The sequence below is a fragment of the Littorina saxatilis genome, linkage group LG7, assembly GCF_037325665.1.
Source record: "Littorina saxatilis isolate snail1 linkage group LG7, US_GU_Lsax_2.0, whole genome shotgun sequence".
Taxonomy (NCBI): domain Eukaryota; kingdom Metazoa; phylum Mollusca; class Gastropoda; order Littorinimorpha; family Littorinidae; genus Littorina; species Littorina saxatilis.
This window is the reverse complement of record NC_090251.1, coordinates 34,528,712-34,547,089: the sequence shown is the minus strand read 5'-3', so window position 1 is coordinate 34,547,089 and position 18,378 is coordinate 34,528,712. Positions and strand designations below refer to the sequence as shown.

The 18,378-nt window shown below is 40.2% G+C and overlaps 1 protein-coding gene across 1 annotated transcript in view; it reads right to left on the bottom strand.

Moving 5' to 3' along the window:
- The window catches only part of LOC138971266 (mucin-21-like), a 45,056-nt gene extending 27,334 nt beyond the window's left edge, over window positions 1-17,722 (bottom strand). The window contains exons 1-5 of the mRNA XM_070343973.1: window positions 17,683-17,722; window positions 15,251-15,340; window positions 13,581-13,612; window positions 10,465-10,527; window positions 9,597-9,859 (exon numbers count right to left, since the gene is read on the bottom strand). Of these exons, the coding sequence (XP_070200074.1) occupies window positions 9,597-9,859; window positions 10,465-10,527; window positions 13,581-13,612; window positions 15,251-15,306 (414 nt within the window). The 5' untranslated portion in view covers window positions 15,307-15,340; window positions 17,683-17,722. The remainder of the gene's footprint in view (window positions 1-9,596; window positions 9,860-10,464; window positions 10,528-13,580; window positions 13,613-15,250; window positions 15,341-17,682) is intronic.
- Window positions 17,723-18,378: the final 656 nt, after the last annotated feature.

The window sequence follows — 18,378 nt, the reverse complement described above, 5'->3', positions numbered from 1 at the left end:
CACAATGTTGATCAATTAGAAGTAAGTTAAGTTTTTGACTCCCATGTCACGGCTTGGTACCCAGCTCCAGAGAACAACCCATATCATTTAAAAAAAATGACACACACGGACACACACAAAAAAGAATGACAAATATATATTATATTATGATCACACACACACACACACACACACGCACACACACACACACACACACACACACACACACACACACTGTGCTTGGTTTTTTCTCCAAATATTCGCTCATTGAATACATTTATCTGAATCAACACGTAACACTATTGATAGCACACTTGTGTTATCGTGTACTAACTTAGACAGCATCTAGAAAACCATAGACGGCAGAATGAAGTGCAATAAGGTTGGTAATTTACGTCTTCAATTTAAGTTTAACGGATGCTGTCAAACCTTTGCTAATCAAACGTGATGTGTTATACTGTTAAGGAAAAACATAAACTAATTTTGAAGTCTTTTCGGAAAATAATATCACCAGCAGAAGCATCAAAAGCATAACTGTTCTCCTATCTATAAAACATACGTAAGAAACATTAAAGGCACAGTCAACCTCCCGATAACCGTTACAGTCACTGTCAGGCTTTTACACACAGTACAAACACCCTTTCATTTAAACACTCATCGCTTGAGAACATCCTAGGTGCCCTCCGTAAAGAGCGAGCAATTTTCAAAGAATTTATTTTTGCGTGGTTTATCTTACCCCTGAGCCATCGTGAACCCGTGTGATCCAGTTTCCTTTTTTTCACAATTTAGTCGTCAGTTTGTGATTTCAATGCGACTCGCTGTAAGCTTATCTGCAATAGCACGTTATTGTGTACCTCTGAATCTAAAACACAACAAACGGCTGCGAGTCACACGAACTAGAGCGGTGGCGGTTGCCCGTTCAGAGGAACTATGCAGAACCGTCGTCTGCTTCGAGAAAGACGTTTTGCGTGACACGTTTACGGGCTATTCTTTTTTCAAACTTTCAAAACTTCGAATTGTACTGATCTTGTCTTAGCGAAAAAAGAATTCTTTTATGATTTAAGAATGTTTGTGTAACAAGCTGTCAATTTATTATTTAGATTTTAAAAATCTAAGCAACGAAGTGACTGGTAAGATGAAATTTTAAAATTTAGGTCTTGCGCCATTGTGATACTGAACAATCCGGCTGGCCACACAAAATTAATTCTTTCAAATTTGCTCGCTTGTTGCACCACACTTTGAAGTAATCCCACACTTTGAAGTAAATTACTTCAAAGTGTGGGGATGTGCCCCACACTTTGAAGTAAACCCATTTTTTACTTCAAAGTGTGGGGGGATCTTCCCACACTTTGAAGTAAACTCAGTTTTTACTTCAAATTGTGGGGGGATCTTCCCACACTTTGAAGTAACTTACTTCAAAGCGTGGGACTTTTGCATCGCCTGTTTGAGCCTGATGATTTTGTCAAAAAAAATGGCAAAGTCTTTTGGATGAGTGAACAGAAAAAGTGAGCGAGCCAAGAAACATAGTGATGTTTGTTATCAGGCTTTAAGCAATGTCCCATTGTTGAGTGTGACGAAAACTCGTGGTGACGATTTTAAAACATGTTGGGTCACGCATGGTCCAATCTTACATGGTCCAACCTTACATGGTCCAACCTTACATGGTCCAACCTTACATGGTGCAACCTTACATGGTCCAACCTTACATGGTCCAATCTTACATGGTCCATATATATTATTGGACCATGTAAGATTGGACCATGTAAGATTGGATCATGTAAGGTTGGACCATGTAAGGTTGGACCATGTAAGATTGGACCATGTAAGATTGGACCATGTAGGGTTGGACCATGTAAGATTGGACCATGTAAGGTTGGACCATGTAAGATTGGACCATGTAAGATTGGACCATGTAAGGTTGGACCATGTAAGATTGGACCATGTAAGGTTGGACCATGTAAGGTTGGACCATGTAATATTGGACCATGTAAGGTTGGACCATGTAAGGTTGGACCATGATATATTGGACCATGTAAGGTTGGACCATGTAAGGTTGGACCATGTAAGGTTGGACCATGGTAGGTTGGACCATGTAAGATTGGACCATGTAAGATTGGACCATGTAAGGTTGGACCATGTAAGATTGGACCATGTAAGGTTGGACCATGTAAGATTGGACCATGTAAGATTGGACCATGTAAGGTTGGACCATGTAAGGTTGGACCATGTAAGATTGGACCATGTAAGATTGGACCATGCGTGACCCAACATGTTTTAAAATCGTCATCACGAGTTTTCGTCACACTCAACAATGGGACATTGCTTAAAGCCTGAAAAACATCACTATGTTTCTTGGCTCGCTCACTTTTTCTGTTCACTCATCCAAAAGACTTTGCCATTTTTTTTGACAAAATCATCAGGCTCAAACAGGCGATGCAAAAGTCCCACGCTTTGAAGTAAGTTACTTCAAAGTGTGGGAAGATCCCCCCACACTTTGAAGTAAAAACTGAGTTTACTTCAAAGTGTGGGAAGATCCCCCCACACTTTGAAGTAAAAAAATGGGTTTACTTCAAAGTGTGGGGCACATCCCCACACTTTGAAGTAATTTACTTCAAAGTGTGGGATTACTTCAAAGTGTGGTGCAACACTCGCTCTTTCCGTAGGGCATCTTGGATGTTCTCAAGCGGTGAGTGTTTAAACGAAAGGGTGTTTGTACTGTGTGTAAAAGCCTGACAGTATCTGTGATGGTTTACGGGAGGCTTAGTGTGCCTTTAAGAATAGTATGAGAAATGCAGATGATTGTAACATAAAAAGCTAGCAGAGTTTAAAAACAGGAACAAACCAAACAAAGAAACAAAAATACATTCATGTGACCAAAAAATGTAACTGTGTGTGCTGATGCGCTTAACAATGACAAAAGACATACGACATAAGGCATGAGATATGGTTGTCAACTTAACATAACATTAACGATCGTTTTGGCATAGTTCTTTTCAGAATAAGTTCCCTTGTAGGGGATAATATCAGTTGTATACACCCTTTCCAGAGCGTAAAATCAATAATAATCATCGTGAATCGGGAATAATATTTCTAACTTCGTCAGAAAAGATGGAGCTAGATAATGGGATTCCAACAAAATGTTATAGAAATATGTAACATTTTAAATACAACTTAAGACAAAGATAAAGATGGTTTCTATCCTACTTTTTACATTTGGAACAAAGCTAGAGCAACACTGTTTTAAAACAAGTTGATTTTGTGCCCAGATTTCTCTTTGTTTACTACGAAATAGTAGTCAATGAAAAAAAATCATCTGTCGTGATTTTCATCAGACTTTTTTTTTTTATATAAAAAAAATCAAACAATGCTTTTGAGGTTGACAGCAATTTTAGTCACGTTGAAAGCCTGCGGAGTTTAAAGGAAAAGTCCTTTCCGTGTAGACGAGAAGTTTTGTCCAAGTGGAGGACGGTCTAATCCCACAAAAAGCCCAGAAACAATATCGTCACGCTCATAAGAAAAATACCTATCTCAGTGTTAGGCATTTCTGTAGTGAAACTACAGGGGAAGCTACTGGAAGAGTATCTATAATGTGTTAGAGAGTACTAACTCTCAGACCATCGGAAACCATTGCCACGGTAACGTAAGCAAAACTGCCGATCTCGTTTCTTGAGTTAGGCACTATTTCTTTGTGATACAGGAAGACTTGTTTTGTGAATGTCAAAGTATGCCAAAGCTCTTTGTGGGTTGTCACGCAGTTTTGCTGATGGAAAATGTTGCTGTCAGCTCTTTATCTCACGTTTATCCAGCTGTCACCGCTCGAGATAGGCAGTTTGCAACTTATAACTAAAATGAGAGAGGCAGATTGTTCAGAAACCAAAGAAAGTTTTTTGCGTTTTTCTCAAAGCATCAAAACATGACACAGGCAATCCATCTTATATGAGCGTGACGATATGTTCGTGGGAAGGACTGTGCTTATTGAAGCCTGTCCTTCACTGGGCGAAGTCGACTATGCGAAGTGTACTTCGCGAAGGTGGCCGAACGAAGCTTTAGCACTGAGTTTTCGGTAAAAAGACTTCGCGAAGGTGGCCGAACGAAGCTTTAGCACTGAGTTTTCGGTAAAAAGACTTCGCGAAGGTGGCCGAACGAAGCTTTAGCACTGAGTTTTCGGTAAAAAAAACTTCGCGAAGGTGGCCGAACGAAGCTTTAGCACTGAGTTTTCGGTAAAAAGACTTCGCGAAAGCTGGCCGAACAAAGCTTTAGCACTGAGTTTTCGGTAAAAAAAAAAAAGTAAAAAAAGACTTTGCGAAGTCGACTTCGGACTCAATTGAGGACCGCCTTCATTGGAAAAACCTACACTGTCATAACGCATCATTCTTCTTCTTCTTCTTCTTCTGCGTTCGTGGGCTGAAACTCCCACGTACACTCGTGTTTTTTGCACGAGTGGAATTTTACGTGTATGACCGTTTTTACCCCGCCATTTAGGCAGCCATACGCCGTTTTCGGAGGAAGCATGCTGGGTATTTTCGTGTTTCTATAACCCACCGAACTCTGACATGGATTACAGGATCTTTTTCGTGCGCACTTGGTCTTGTGCTTGCGTGTACACACGGGGGTGTTCGGACACCGAGGAGAGTCTGCACACAAAGTTGACTATGAGAAATAAATCTCTCGCCGAACGTGGGGACGAACTCACGCTGACAGCGGCGAACTGGATACAAAATCCAGCGCGCTACCGACTGAGCTAAATCCCCGCCCACGCATCATTATAATATACATAGCTTGAACATCATCTTGCTTTTCAGCGTCTCCCGACCCTGACTAATTGTTGTATTCGTGGTGTCTATTCTGCTTTCGGCTAGCCCTGTCGTGCGCTGGTGTTGCCACGGGCAACTCGTAACCAGCACTATCTCTTCTGTCAGCGAACAAGATGTCGTATTGGTTGTTATCCCTGTTCTCACTGGTCAGTGTATCGTAAGGATTTCCCTGATTGGCCGGTACTTCGTTGAGCCTGGACGCGTTGTCCACGTTATTGTATGGGTTGATTTGATTGGCCGGTGGAACGTCTGGGATTTCTTCGTAGTCCTGATTTTCTTGTTCATTGTCGGGGTTTATTGGTGCCAAGTGTATGTCGATTTGGTTTGACAACCTTGGCTGATTACCTTGGTCTGCACACATAATCACAATGGCAAAGTTGTTATCGACAATATCTACGATCTTACGAAAACTACTCGGCCGAACAAAGAGGATTTAAGAGACTCACGAATGTGGACTTCTACAAGGTGACAGGATAGGAGGTCTTCTCTTCGAGGTTATGCAACAGCCCTAGCTTTAGTAAGCACTTTGAATGAGTAACAGAATAATATATGCTACATTGCATGTAATTGCAAGGCATTGGACATGTTAAAGGTGTTAGATTTGTAACAGTTAGACAGTAAAAACGCTCAAAATAGTAGTAGTAGTAGTAGTAGTAGTAGTAGTAGTAGTAGTAGTAGTAGTAGTAGTAGTAGTAGTAGTAGTAGTAGTAGTAGTAGTAGTAGTAGTAGTAGTAGTAGTAGTAGTAGTAGTAGTAGTAGGAGGAGGAGGAGGAGGAGGAGGAGGAGAAGGAGGAGGAGGAGTATCCGCAGCAGTAGTAGCACTTGTAGCAGTGAGCGTCGTCGTTGCAAAGTGTTTGTACATTCGAACCTGTATTATGATAACCCGATTCATTCATAAGCGTGTTACTGGGGGCACTTGGCAATTCTGTTAATACAAAACTTAATGATGCATCAGCCTCCGCGAGCCTGGTTATAAGCTAGCTTGGTGGTCAGTGACCCGGAACGAACAAAAGGAAAGACGGATCGCTGGGTATTAAGCCTGCAACTTTATGTGCACAGATTACAGAGGCAAAGGCACCCGTTATTGAACTCGCCCATGAACTACGGAAGAGGAAAATGTTCCTTCAACAATATTTGGGGGAAAAGATGTTGTCTCTTTTTTTCAAACCAGTCCCATGTGCCTGTGTAGGCACCCAGGCTGTAAGAATCTTGGAATCCACAGTAAACTAACCCTGATCCAGCCTGCCTACACGTGCGCATACGCAATCGAGCTCCCCGACTAACCAGCGCCAAGACTTGACACCTCCCTGTTACTTTCCGAGCTGGTTATAACGCTCGGTTTGACAGGTGGTCGTTATGGAAGGTAAATTATGCAGGAAAGGGGTTTCTTTTGGTGGTGGGGTTGCTCTGCATGGTCGTTATACGGAGGTCGTCAGGGTCGGTTCCACTGTATTAAGCATTAAGCACACGATTTCGATTACACCTGACAAGGATAAGTCTTACGCCATGTTCTTTTCAACTATGAAGAAAGCAAGATGGCAAATTGGCAATTCGTTTGGATGTAAAAATTATACGGCGTTTCAACAACTGAAGATAGCATGTGCGCATAATTATTTAACTAACTATGTATTCACAGAATCTTATTAGGATGAAGGTTAAGAGAATGAAAGTCGCTTGTTCATTTCAATGCTTGTTATTCTCTCAGGTGCCAGGAGAAAGGTTCCGTATAACTCTCGCTTACTCCATTACACATGACGTATGCATATGGAACGCTTCCTTCCCTTTGGTTATTCTAGGGCGATATGAGCGCCCTAGTATTAAGGTTGCGATTGAGCTTGCCTTGGTATGTATTCACAGTTAATTTACCCGGAAGAAAACCCCACGTACCATTAGATGTTTGACGTTTCGTATATTTCCGCTTCAGCACAATGACGGTGACGCAGATGACGATGATGACACCCACAACGGCGGCGACGATTATTCCCACCAGTGGTGCTTGGCTGTCTGCATCGTTGGCGGAATATAAATGAATAGACAGTCAAAAATATATAAGTCAGTCTCTGTGTGTATGTGTGTTTGTGTTTGTGTGTGTGTGTGTGTGTGTGAGTGTGTGTGTGTGTGTGTGTGTGTGTGTGTGTGTTAGTGTCTTAGTGTCTGTGCGTGCGTGCGTGCGTGCGTGCGTGCGTGCGTGAGTGCGTGCGTGCGTGCGTGCGTGCGTGCGTGCGTGCGTGCGTGCGTGAGTGTGTGTGTGTATGTGTCAGTGTGTGTATGTCTGTCTGTGTGTGTGTGTATGTGTGCGTGTGTGTGTGCGTGTGTGTGTGTGTGTGTGTGTGTGTGTGTGTGTGTGTGTGTGTGTGTGTGTGTGTGTGTGTGTGTGTGTGTGTGTGTGTGTGTTCACCATCTTGCAAATCGCCATAGGGCTTTCAAGGCTTTTACATTGCATAAGAGCACCTTTCCATTTAGACTCAAATCCACAATCAACAACCTGGCTGCTTACTGTGAAGAAAACAAATCTAAAATAAATTCACATTGACATAGGACCGGCCTAAAAAATAAAACGAGTGTTTCCGATTCCCCGACCGACCATATTTTTTCCTCCCGACCCTGGAACTTTTTTCGCCTTTCCAAAAGAATTAATTAAAAATGAAAAACAAATCGATTAAGCTGCTCTTTTCTTACATCTGGGGGACACAGCTCGCACTGGTTCCGGCGAATAAAAAGCCACATGCACTTGGGGCGGGGATGTAGCTCAGTCGGTAGCGCGCTGGATTTGTATCCAGTTGGCTGCTGTCAGCGTGAGTTCGTCCCCACGTTCGGCGAGAGATTTATTTTTCTCAGAGTCAAGTTTGTGTGCAGACTCTCCTCGGTGTCCGAACACCCCCGTGTGTACACGCAAGCACAAGACCAAGTGCGCACGAAAAAGATCCTGTAATCCATGTCAGAGTTCGGTGGGTTATAGAAATACGAAAATACCCAGCATGCTTCCTCCGAAAGCGGCGTATGGCTGCCTAAATGACGGGGTAAAAACGGTCATACACGTAAAAGCCGTGGGAGTTTCAGCCCATGAACGAACAAACAAACGAAACTTGGGTAAAAAAAACAAATATATAAAAATAAAAAATAAAATAAATACTTTAAATCTGAACTGGTTTTTTTAAATGTTACCGACCTACCGACAGTTTTGCCATCTCAGTTAATAATTCAATTCAACGCAAAATCCCGCCTCTGCACAGAAAGCTGTAGATTGTTGCTATGTGTCCTTGCGGAAGGATGCGCTTTCCCCAATGTAAAAGCCTGTAAAGATCTATGATGCTTTACAAGATGGTTTATAGGGACCTGTAAAAGTAAACACGTTAACTGCTGACAGTTTCCTAAATGTCAAAGACGTCCTGGAGTATAAGCTGAAAGTAAACCTTATTCAAATCAACGCACGTTGATTTTACAATGGAAAGAGCAACTAAATGCTTGCACACACACAGCGTTTTTAAATCTTCGGAAAAGTTGATTGAAAAAAGCATTATTAAAAGAAAGCAAATTTCTCACTACCGGCGCTGTCTGTTGTTGAAAATGTAGAACTAGAGCCTTTCACCGGATTTGGACTTGTCGGTTTCTGTTGACTCGTTGACATCATTTCGGATGTTGCTGGCGATGTCATTTTCCCAGAATGCGTCGTGATTTGAGTTTTCTGTTCTGACGTTCGGGATGAAGCTCTTGATTGATTAGTTATAGTCGGACTGGCCCTTGTCGTTGTTGTTGTCGTTGTTGTTGCTGTAGTTATTGTTATTCTTGGTGTTGGTGTTAGTTTCGTTGTTGCTGCTTTCGTTACTTTTGGCTCTTCCGTAAATGGTTTTGTTGGTTTGATCTTTCTTTCTCGATCAGCATCTACAGGGTCCAGCTCGCACTTTGATGAATTATACCAAATCTTGTCAATCATGACGTAGCTTCCTGCGCCCTCACTTGTGCCGTGGCGGTGGACTTTGAATTCAATCTAAGATTTAAACAGACAAAATAAGTGTGTGTCAAGCGGTGTACGTGGTTTAATAGCTTTCAGTAGCCTTTAGATACGTATCGGTTACCAACTTCTGAGTCCTTGATGACTGATATATTTTCCCTCGGGAATTTTTGGAGTATTCCCAAACCTGAATACCCGGAAATCGTCCTGGTGAAAATATTTGAGTTATCCAGGACGAGGAATGTAACTCTTGCAAATACGCAGAATACACACCCTCTTAGCTAACAAAGAAAAACAAGCAAGTCCTGGGATAATGATTGATCATATGTCTGGTGAAACAAGAATGTTCTATCTTTATGATTTAATGTTATTTCATGATTAATCAATATGTTTACTATCCACTGAGAATCGGTGTGTAACCTGTTAGTATTTCGTGTCAAATCATGCAAACCAACCAATTAAAGTAGCGTACGTAAACCAAGAGTTTATAGTCCCGATGCCACAGGGGTTCAAAAGCGCTACGTGTAGCCACTTCGATGTACTCGGGTAGGTTTTGACTTCATCGTAATGCGCCCAAGAGACTGATAGTCTTGGTCCACACATCACGACATGTAGATCCAGGCAAACGTGTGACGTAAAAGATAAGTTTGATGACGTACACGTACACGTACACCTTCTATTATAAGAAAGTACTTTCTGGATCTCTCTATTCGTATTATGAAGTATCGCTTTGACAGAATTACTTGGCACGTTAACTTAAGTTTTGTTCAGCAGCTGTAGAAGTAAGAAAGGCAATATTTCACCTCGTGTTTTACATAGAGAGATAGAGACACAGAGACAGAGAGAGTTACCTTGAAGCTGTTCTTTGTGCTCAAAGGCACCTTGGCTGTGTAAGGTTCATTATCGTATGACCGCAATCTCCAGATCGTCTTCTCTGCAGTGCCATCCTCGTGCAGCAAGACCGATAATGTTGTCTCGTTATATCTTTGAAATCGGAATTCGTAGTCGAACAGCAAACAGTGCGTGTCGGTGTTTGTAGAGCACAGTTCCTTGCTCTTCATACTGCCTATGGGATTCTTGTCAGTATCTATAGCAGCTTTCCATTCCCTGGAGACTGTAAACACGTGAGAAATAATTCAAAAGAACTCCAAAGCCCACATACTCACACTTACGCGCGCGCTTTTAAATGTACAAAGACTCATGCGCACGCGGTGAAGCTTGCTACACTTACGGGGTTCCGTAGAATAAAGCCTTGGTATGACCCTGCAAGATTCTGTGAAAAGACTGCAAAATGTTTTGGCCCAAGAATTATTTGAAGCAGTTATATTGTCTACTGGTAAATTTCTCATGTCTACACCAATAATCTTTTTCATGTTATAACTCGACAAATGAAGACATGGTCTTTTTACTTTCCCTCAACACTTTGTTGTTGTTCTTGTTGTTTTTCCCTATCAAATTGGACAAAAATTACCCAAATCCCCAATTTGTAGAGATAAAGACAGAAAGACAGACAAAACGACAAACGAACAGATGAGCCGACAGTCAAAGACATAAAGACAGAGACACACAGACAAATGTGAAGAGAAGGGGAATTTGATGGACATACTGTTTTGCCAATTGAAAGCATTTTAATGTGCGTGTGTTCAGCATTCACATTGCCGAAAAGAGGGACACTTGGTGTTATTTGCCCCGACTAGACCTGCGATTAAAATTACTTACGTTTTTTCCAAAGTTTGCTTTTCCATGCACATAAACCGAAGTGAAAACTGCAATTGGTTCCACCTGTTTTTGAAAAAGAAAATATATATATGACAGATACAAGCGAATTTGTCAACTGGAAACTATCACAGGTAGTTTCAAATACTTGGACTTCAAAAAGTTCAACTTGAGGTTTTACACACTCGTCTTCCAGTCTGTCTGTGTGCCAACAAATTCAATTTGCATCATTGGAGTAATTCTTTTTCCATGTCTTAAAGCCCCAATCCGCTTCACAGAAGGTTTACAGAACGATGACATCTTTCACTAAACCATAAATACATTAAAACATTATGGGACATACTCACAATAGTATTCAACAACTTAAATTACACTTACAGATCACTTGCATTGTTGTTTAACATGCGTAAACCACACACCAGTTCTCGTGGTTTATTCAACCACCGAGCCATCAGGGCCCCGTGTGACACACTTTTTCATACATGATCAATTTAGTCGTTTGCGCTTTGAATCTTACTTCTATATATGCAAAAGCATGTTATTGTGCACCTCTGAATCTAAAATACAAATCCAGCACAACATATAACTAGGGCGCTCCCCAGAACAAATGCCTGATAGGGACACAAAACAGAGTGGCGGCATCTTCAAAGAAACTGTAGCGGTTTGCGGGAAATGTTTCTGCTTTGGCAATGGTAAGATGCAGCTAGCTCATTTGATGTGATAGTCGCCCTATTGCGGAAGTACGTTTATATGCGCGCAATACTCAATCTACACAGGCACAGCAACACACAGTATCATATGGTTGAATTCTCAGTCGACCAGCATTTAACAAAAAAAGCCAAAGTTGTATCGTTTTTGGTAGCCCACTTTCCCGTCATCAATTCAAAAGAGCTGCAAGTTGCTCACACCATTCGACCCATGCCCCCGGTTTGCTTGACATACATCCTTTCTAACTTTTACAACTTCAAACTTTACTGACTTCGTTTTGATGATAAAAGAATTCTTTCGTGTTTTAACAATGTTTGTGAAACAAGCTGTCAATTTATCATTTAGAGTTTAAAAGTTAGGTCTAGCGCCAAAACGAGGCTTCCGGTTTTTATCAATGTACTTCCTTTCTAACTGCACAAAATAAATTCTTTGAAAATGTCTCACTTTCAACAGAAAGCAGCCAGGATGTTCCCGTTCGGTGAGAATTCAAATGGAAGTATGTTTGTACTGTATGTAAAGGTTCCGGGAGCTCAGTGATCAAAAACACATGGTTTATGGGAGGCGGAGTGTGGCTTTAAGTTTTGATGCATATACAAATATAATGGATACAAAGAACATGGGCCATGCTGTTAGCTGTGAAACCGGATTACCAGCAGATGATTGCTGAAGAAAGAAGTAAAGGTCTGAACCTTTGAAAACATAGCGATCAACCCATAGTATTGTTGGCTACGATGATGTTCAAGCAGTGTTTGTATACACCCCATGCACCCATGACATAAATCCACAGAAAGATCTTAACATGAGCGTATTTTCACTTTTTCTCCCAACTTTTGACGATTCTTTTTTTAAATGTAGACGATTTATGTGCATTCATGAGAATACCAATCTTTGGGTAACATTTCTCAATATCATGCGAGTCAGCTGACCAAAATGGTCGTCTATTTTGCATACACACGGGTTAACATTTTGACAGAGTACATGGAACATGTACATGCATGTGTCATACACGAAGGCTATTGCGCGTCCTGTAAGTTAAAGGGATAATACCTAAGAAGAAAAAAGGCCCTCAGATTCCTTCCAAAGTCATACCATAACATTCTGAGTTACGAATAATTATACCGCGCAGGAGGACAAGCCTTCAATTTAGAAAATCAAAGTTTTAAAAGCTCATTTAACTGTTGTAAAATACCCGAAGAAAGAGCCCTTTTTGTTGGATAACTTCCACTGAGTTACTTCCCTTGTTTTATGTACGTGAAGCTGGTAACTAGGTGGAGGCGTCAAAGACGTCGCTGGCCGTCTTGACACCAGACGGTGCTTTGGACAACTCTTTGTTTCCAACACCGGAGAGAAGCAGCGTCCTGAAACGCTTTCACTCACCTTGATTAAATTAATTTCCAAACTTAAAGTGCATTTTCAAGCAAATCGTACCGTGTGCGTCTTGATTCCCCAGATTCTTCACATTCGTCAAGTTCGCCAGAAACTCCCCCCAAATGGTCAAATAAATAGTATCCCTCTACTTCAGGTAACGGAGACTGTCCAAATCAAGCACAAGTCATAGTTGCCACCAGCGTTCCGCTTAAACTTGTGATTTTTTCAACAACAGAATCCAGCATACCTAACTCAGTCATTATGCATTCTGAATCTATTAGGTGTTGTCTTCAGTAGAAAAAAGAAGCACGCCTTACGATAAGTTTGGAAACGCATTAGCTTTGTAGGCAGAAAATGTAAGCTCTGTTTGGGGAAGTTAAAGTGTTGGTGCAAATAACTACCCAACCAAAGTATTAGAAACCCCAGTCAATTATAACAAGGGCCACCACCGGTCGCAAGTAAACTCTTCGCGGTGGTCACTCGGACTGTTTCTCTAGTCATGGTTTTGATTGAAAAATGTACAGCCAAAATGACATTTAGTCTGATTTTAAAAACCCTCATCATCTCAGAATATGGCTTCAAAGAATTCAGCAGTTTTCTATATGGCGTATGTCCCCTCGCAAAATTCAAGTGATAAGAACGCCGTGTAGATGCCACCCGTCCTGTCGGCAATTATATTAAGTATTGGACAATTGTGTCTTCTGGCTCGCAGTATATTGATTAATTTCACCCAAATTAGTATGCTCATATTTTTAGAAATAATTGTAAAACATTGTTAAGTACAAATCAACGAGCAAAATGAAAATTGGTATACTTTTTACCGCCTTGTTAGTATATGAAATATATATTATTATATACAATGATGTCAGTTATGGTGCGATTGAGTAAGACATTCTTTCTACTACTTTCGTTATCAACAACAACAAAATCTCTTCATGAATAATAGTACTAAAACAATACGTGTACCTAGCTTAGCAGAAGCTTTAAGAAGTCACACGTGTTCACTACTGTTCGTGGATATTCTGCAGAATGAAAATACTTACCAGGTCCATCCAAACACTGGTCAGCACTGATGCTGAAAGAAAGAAGGAACTCAGCTGCAGTAGTAAAATAAACTGGCACACATTTCGGATCAAAGATTTCTTTTCACAGAGGTCACGTGACCGCCGCTAAAATAAGGGTACACCCAAAATCGACTTGACAAATAAGTAAGGTACCAATCAAACAAAATCGACGAAAAATCAGAATAGGCACAACTTGGCAACGTTTACATATGAAGAGAAAAGTAAATCAATTATCAATATATAAGAGGTTGTTTTGTTAAGTTATCCGGCGTATTTCTTGTGTTATACCATTCCTACTAATAAAGGTGTCGATCGCGTTGGCGCTTAAAAGTGGGAGGTTTTCGTGTGAATTTTCATGAGTACCACGGCATAAAGCGCTGTTTTTTAACAAGGACTTAGTTAATTGGTTTGACATATTCAAGATCTTAAAAAATGTTAATCCACAAAATGTGCCAGGTAGCCAAGTTGAGTGCCTTAAATGGCATAGTAAGTTTGAATGAAATCATATGGGGTTGAATGCTTTAGTTGGGGTGCGACAGTTGTAATAATCTTTTTGCATGGTTCATGTCATACCTCGCAGCTTTTTCTCTCTTTATTTTTTCAGGAACCTGTCTCCAAATTACATACTCAAACTTCTCAAGAGCAAGTTCATTTTCTTGTGGCTTGGATAGAGTTTGTGTGTGTGTAAATAGTACTGTTGACACGTTTTTATATAGAAGCCTACTGTGGTTCTTGTGCTTAGGCTGTGTATTGGATTGTCACTGTATGCCTGCATTATTAGATGTCAGTAATAATTATATGTGCTGATTGTTCTCTTTGCCTGCGCGCGTATAGTATGTTGGTTATGTTTGGTTATAGTATGTTTGCTTATGTTTGGTCGTTATTTTTGCCTGTGCGTGTATTGTATGTTTGGTCGTTTTCTTTGCCTGTGCATGTATAGTTTGTTGGTTATGTTTGGTCGGTTTCTTTGCCTGTGCGTGTATAGTATGCTTGGTCGATGTATGTATTGTAAAGCGCTAAGAGTAGACAATTTTCTAGAATAGCGCTATAAAAGTTTGCATTATTATTATTATTATTATTATTTACTTTGGAGAACATGTGGAAAAATCACAAGGCCACCGTACAAGACGACTTGACAGCAACTGATCCTGTTTTGATTTCGTCACATGCAATAAGTTTGTTTCAGTGTATTTCAGTGTTTAAATCGTTTTTCGTCAAATACGTTAACGATCAAATAAAGGAAACAAGTTCTTGACTAACTGAGCACATGTATCAAAAAATGTATTCATTGTATTCAAATGCCTTTCACATAAAATAAACATAATGATGATTAAACATAATTAGAAAACGGGTTCATTTGTTGAATGTTTGAAAACTTCAATGTGTTTTAAACGTCCACAAGCATTTCAACCTATTGGTCTTTAAAGTGAACAAAAAAATTATGCAAAAGACACGAAGAAGATATACAAATTAGCTTCGGTGTTCTGTGCTTCTTTAAAAGCATGTGGAACTTTAGCAGTCTATTTGTTTCGGATTTAAAAGTTTTGGGTGTAGCTTAAACAAAATCTCAATGTTTTGAAAAGAGTAGAAGGAAGAAGAAAAAGAGGACACATTTTCTAAATTCACAAATAACATTGAAAGCCGCTTACCTGATGGCAAAGAGGTGAAGACATATTCCACTGAAGTAGGCCAGGTGCACTTTCATATTTTGGTGAAAAGGTTTTCGGAGACAGAAACACCTGTTGATCAGTTAGTTGCACGGGTCCTTTACACAGTAACCGCAGACATTCGTATTTACTGTTCAACGAATCTAAGAAACTGCGATACACCGCCCTGACTATTCTCTGAGGACAATTTGCACCCAAGGATGAGTAAACTTAAATTGACTTGTATTTCTCTTCCTGGTTTTGCATCCCTGTTATCGTTCTATACTGTGTAGAGATGACAAGTAGACGCTACAACACATGAATAGTGCTGATCCGTAAGCAGTTTACACGCACACCGGAAGGATCAGCGATGATTTTAAGTACTGTGTCATAAATAGACGCAAACATGTTCCTAAAATCATTTGCAATACTTTTTTTCATACACTGTGAAGCTGTTGTTGTAGTTCATTTTCCTGTCATCACTAATTGTGACCTTGTGTTCGAAACAATGAGGAGTCTCACCCAAGAAACAAACAAAGAAAACATTGACAGAGTTCTGTATGTACCACATCCAGAGAACACAGTTGTATCGAATAGAAATTAATCTAAAGCTGGCGTTTCGTTCCGTTGCGTTGCGATGCGATGCGTTGCGTTGTGTTACGTTGCGTTGCATTTGGTTTCGTTTCGTTTCGTTTCGTTTCGTTTCTTCGTTCGTTCGTTCGTTCGTTCGTTCGTTCGTTCGTTCGTTCGTTCGTTCGTTCGTTCGTTCGTTCGTTCGTTCGTTCGTTCGTTCGTTCGTTCGTTCGTTCGTTCGTTCGTTCGTTCGTTCGTTCGTTCTTTCGTTCGTTCTTACGTTTGTTTGTTCGTTTGTTTTTGTTGTTGTTGGTTTTTTATATTTAGTCAAGTTTTGACTAAATATTTTAACATCGAGGGGGAATCGAAACGAGGGTCGTGGTGTATGTGCGTGTGTGTGTGTGTGTGTGTGTGTGTCTGTGTGTCTGTGTGTGTGTGTGTGTGTGTGTGTAGAGCGATTCAGACTAAACTACTGGACCGATCTTTATGAAATTTGACATGAGAGTTCCTGGGTATGAAATCCCCGAATGTTTTTTTCATTTTTTTGATAAATGTCTTTGATGACGTCATATCCGGCTTTTCGTGAAAGTTGAGGCGGCACTGTCACGCCCTCATTTTTCAACCAAATTGGTTCAAATTTTGGTCAAGTAATCTTCGACGAAGCCCGGACTTCGGTATTGCATTTCAGCGTGGTGGCTTAAAAATTAATTAATGACTTTGGTCATTAAAAATCGGAAAATTGTAAAAAAAATTTAAAAATTATAAAACGATCCAAATTTACGTTTATCTTATTCTCCATCATTTGCTGATTCCAAAAACATATAAATATGTTATATTCGGATTAAAAACAAGCTCTGAAAATTAAATATATAAAAATTATTATCAAATTTAAATTGTCCAAATCAATTTAAAAACACTTTCATCTTATTCCTTGTCGGTTCCTGATTACAAAAACATATAGATATGATATGTTTGGATTAAAAACACGCTCAGAAAGTTAAAACAAAGAGAGGTACAGAAAAGCGTGCTATCCTTCTTAGCGCAACTACTACCCCGCTCTTCTTGTCAATTTCACTGCCTTTGCCATGAGCGGTGGCCTGACGATGCTACGAGTAAAATGGCATTGCGTTCAGTTTCATTCTGTGAGTTCGACAGCTACTTGACTAAATATTGTATTTTCGCCTTACGCGACTTGATTTTGTTAGTGTGTTTGTGTGTTTGTTTGTTTGTTTGTTTGTTACTTTAGCCGCATTGTAGAACTTCTTTCCATTCAAGGTGCATTTGTTTCATAAAATCTGACTTCATGTTTTGCAGGAATACCCAGTTTTGCCCGGCTCTCACTGGCATTCAACTAAATGCCTACACGTGATCATTTAGGGGGGGGGGGGGGAGGCTCCTGCTCAGATACAGCCAAATACCTACTCACTTACAAACGATAGACAAAAACAAAACAACAATTTCAACAACAAAATTTAAGTTCACGCCTAAGGTCGGAAAACAATGGAGTGATATTGCAAAGGAAAAATACAATTTAACGCCGTAATGTGCCATTAGTGAGAGTACATCAAAATCTGTCGTGATCGACATATGCTATTTATACTCAACATGACGGAACGAAAATGTTACCATGACCTGACCATGAGTCGCATGAACACACACACAGCATTTGGGAAGAAAATTGTCGTTTGTATATCGTTTATAAAAAAAAAAGTGACACACACGGACACACACAAAAAAGAATGACATATATATATATTAGATTATGATCACACAAACACACACACACACACACACACACACACACACACACACACACACACACACACACACACACACACACACACACACACACCTTCAATTACCTTTGGTCGGGAGTCAATCCACGATGACGACCTCGAAGTTTTAAAATGGAAGCATGTTAATGTGTAATTGACTTCTATTTCTCTTCCTGGTTTGCGTCGTTGTATTGAAATGACAAGTAGATGCTACGACACTCGAATAGTGCTTGTCCGTTACTAGTGTACACGTAAACCGGAAGAATCAGCGATGATAAGTACTGCATGTGTCATAAATAGACCCAACAATTGTCCTAAAAACATTAGTAATGGGCAATTCCAGCGTCACTAACGTGGCATTCGCACACAAAAATCAGACATTATTCGCCATAAAGATACTAGTCATGATGCTTTTATGCTAAAATTTGTGCAGAGATGTCCCCAAACATGACAACCTTCCTACCCAAGGTTAAATATGTTGAGGTAAAAAAAGCTAAGGGTACTCAACTTGAGTTTGAAAAAACGTCACTGACGTGGCAAAAATTCTCACCTTCATTTCACTCACTAAGCAAAATTCTAAAAATGATATGAGATTAGCCAACTAAATCATGTGATTTTGTTAGATCATAGTCAAGGCATATCATACTTTCTGAAATATGAAAGAAATTGCAAATATCAAATGTATCCTTCCGACTAGCGGTTAATATGTAGCGTCACTGACGTGGCACTTGAGCGTCACTGACGTGGCACGTGTGAATTCAATGTTCAATAGTAATACTTTTT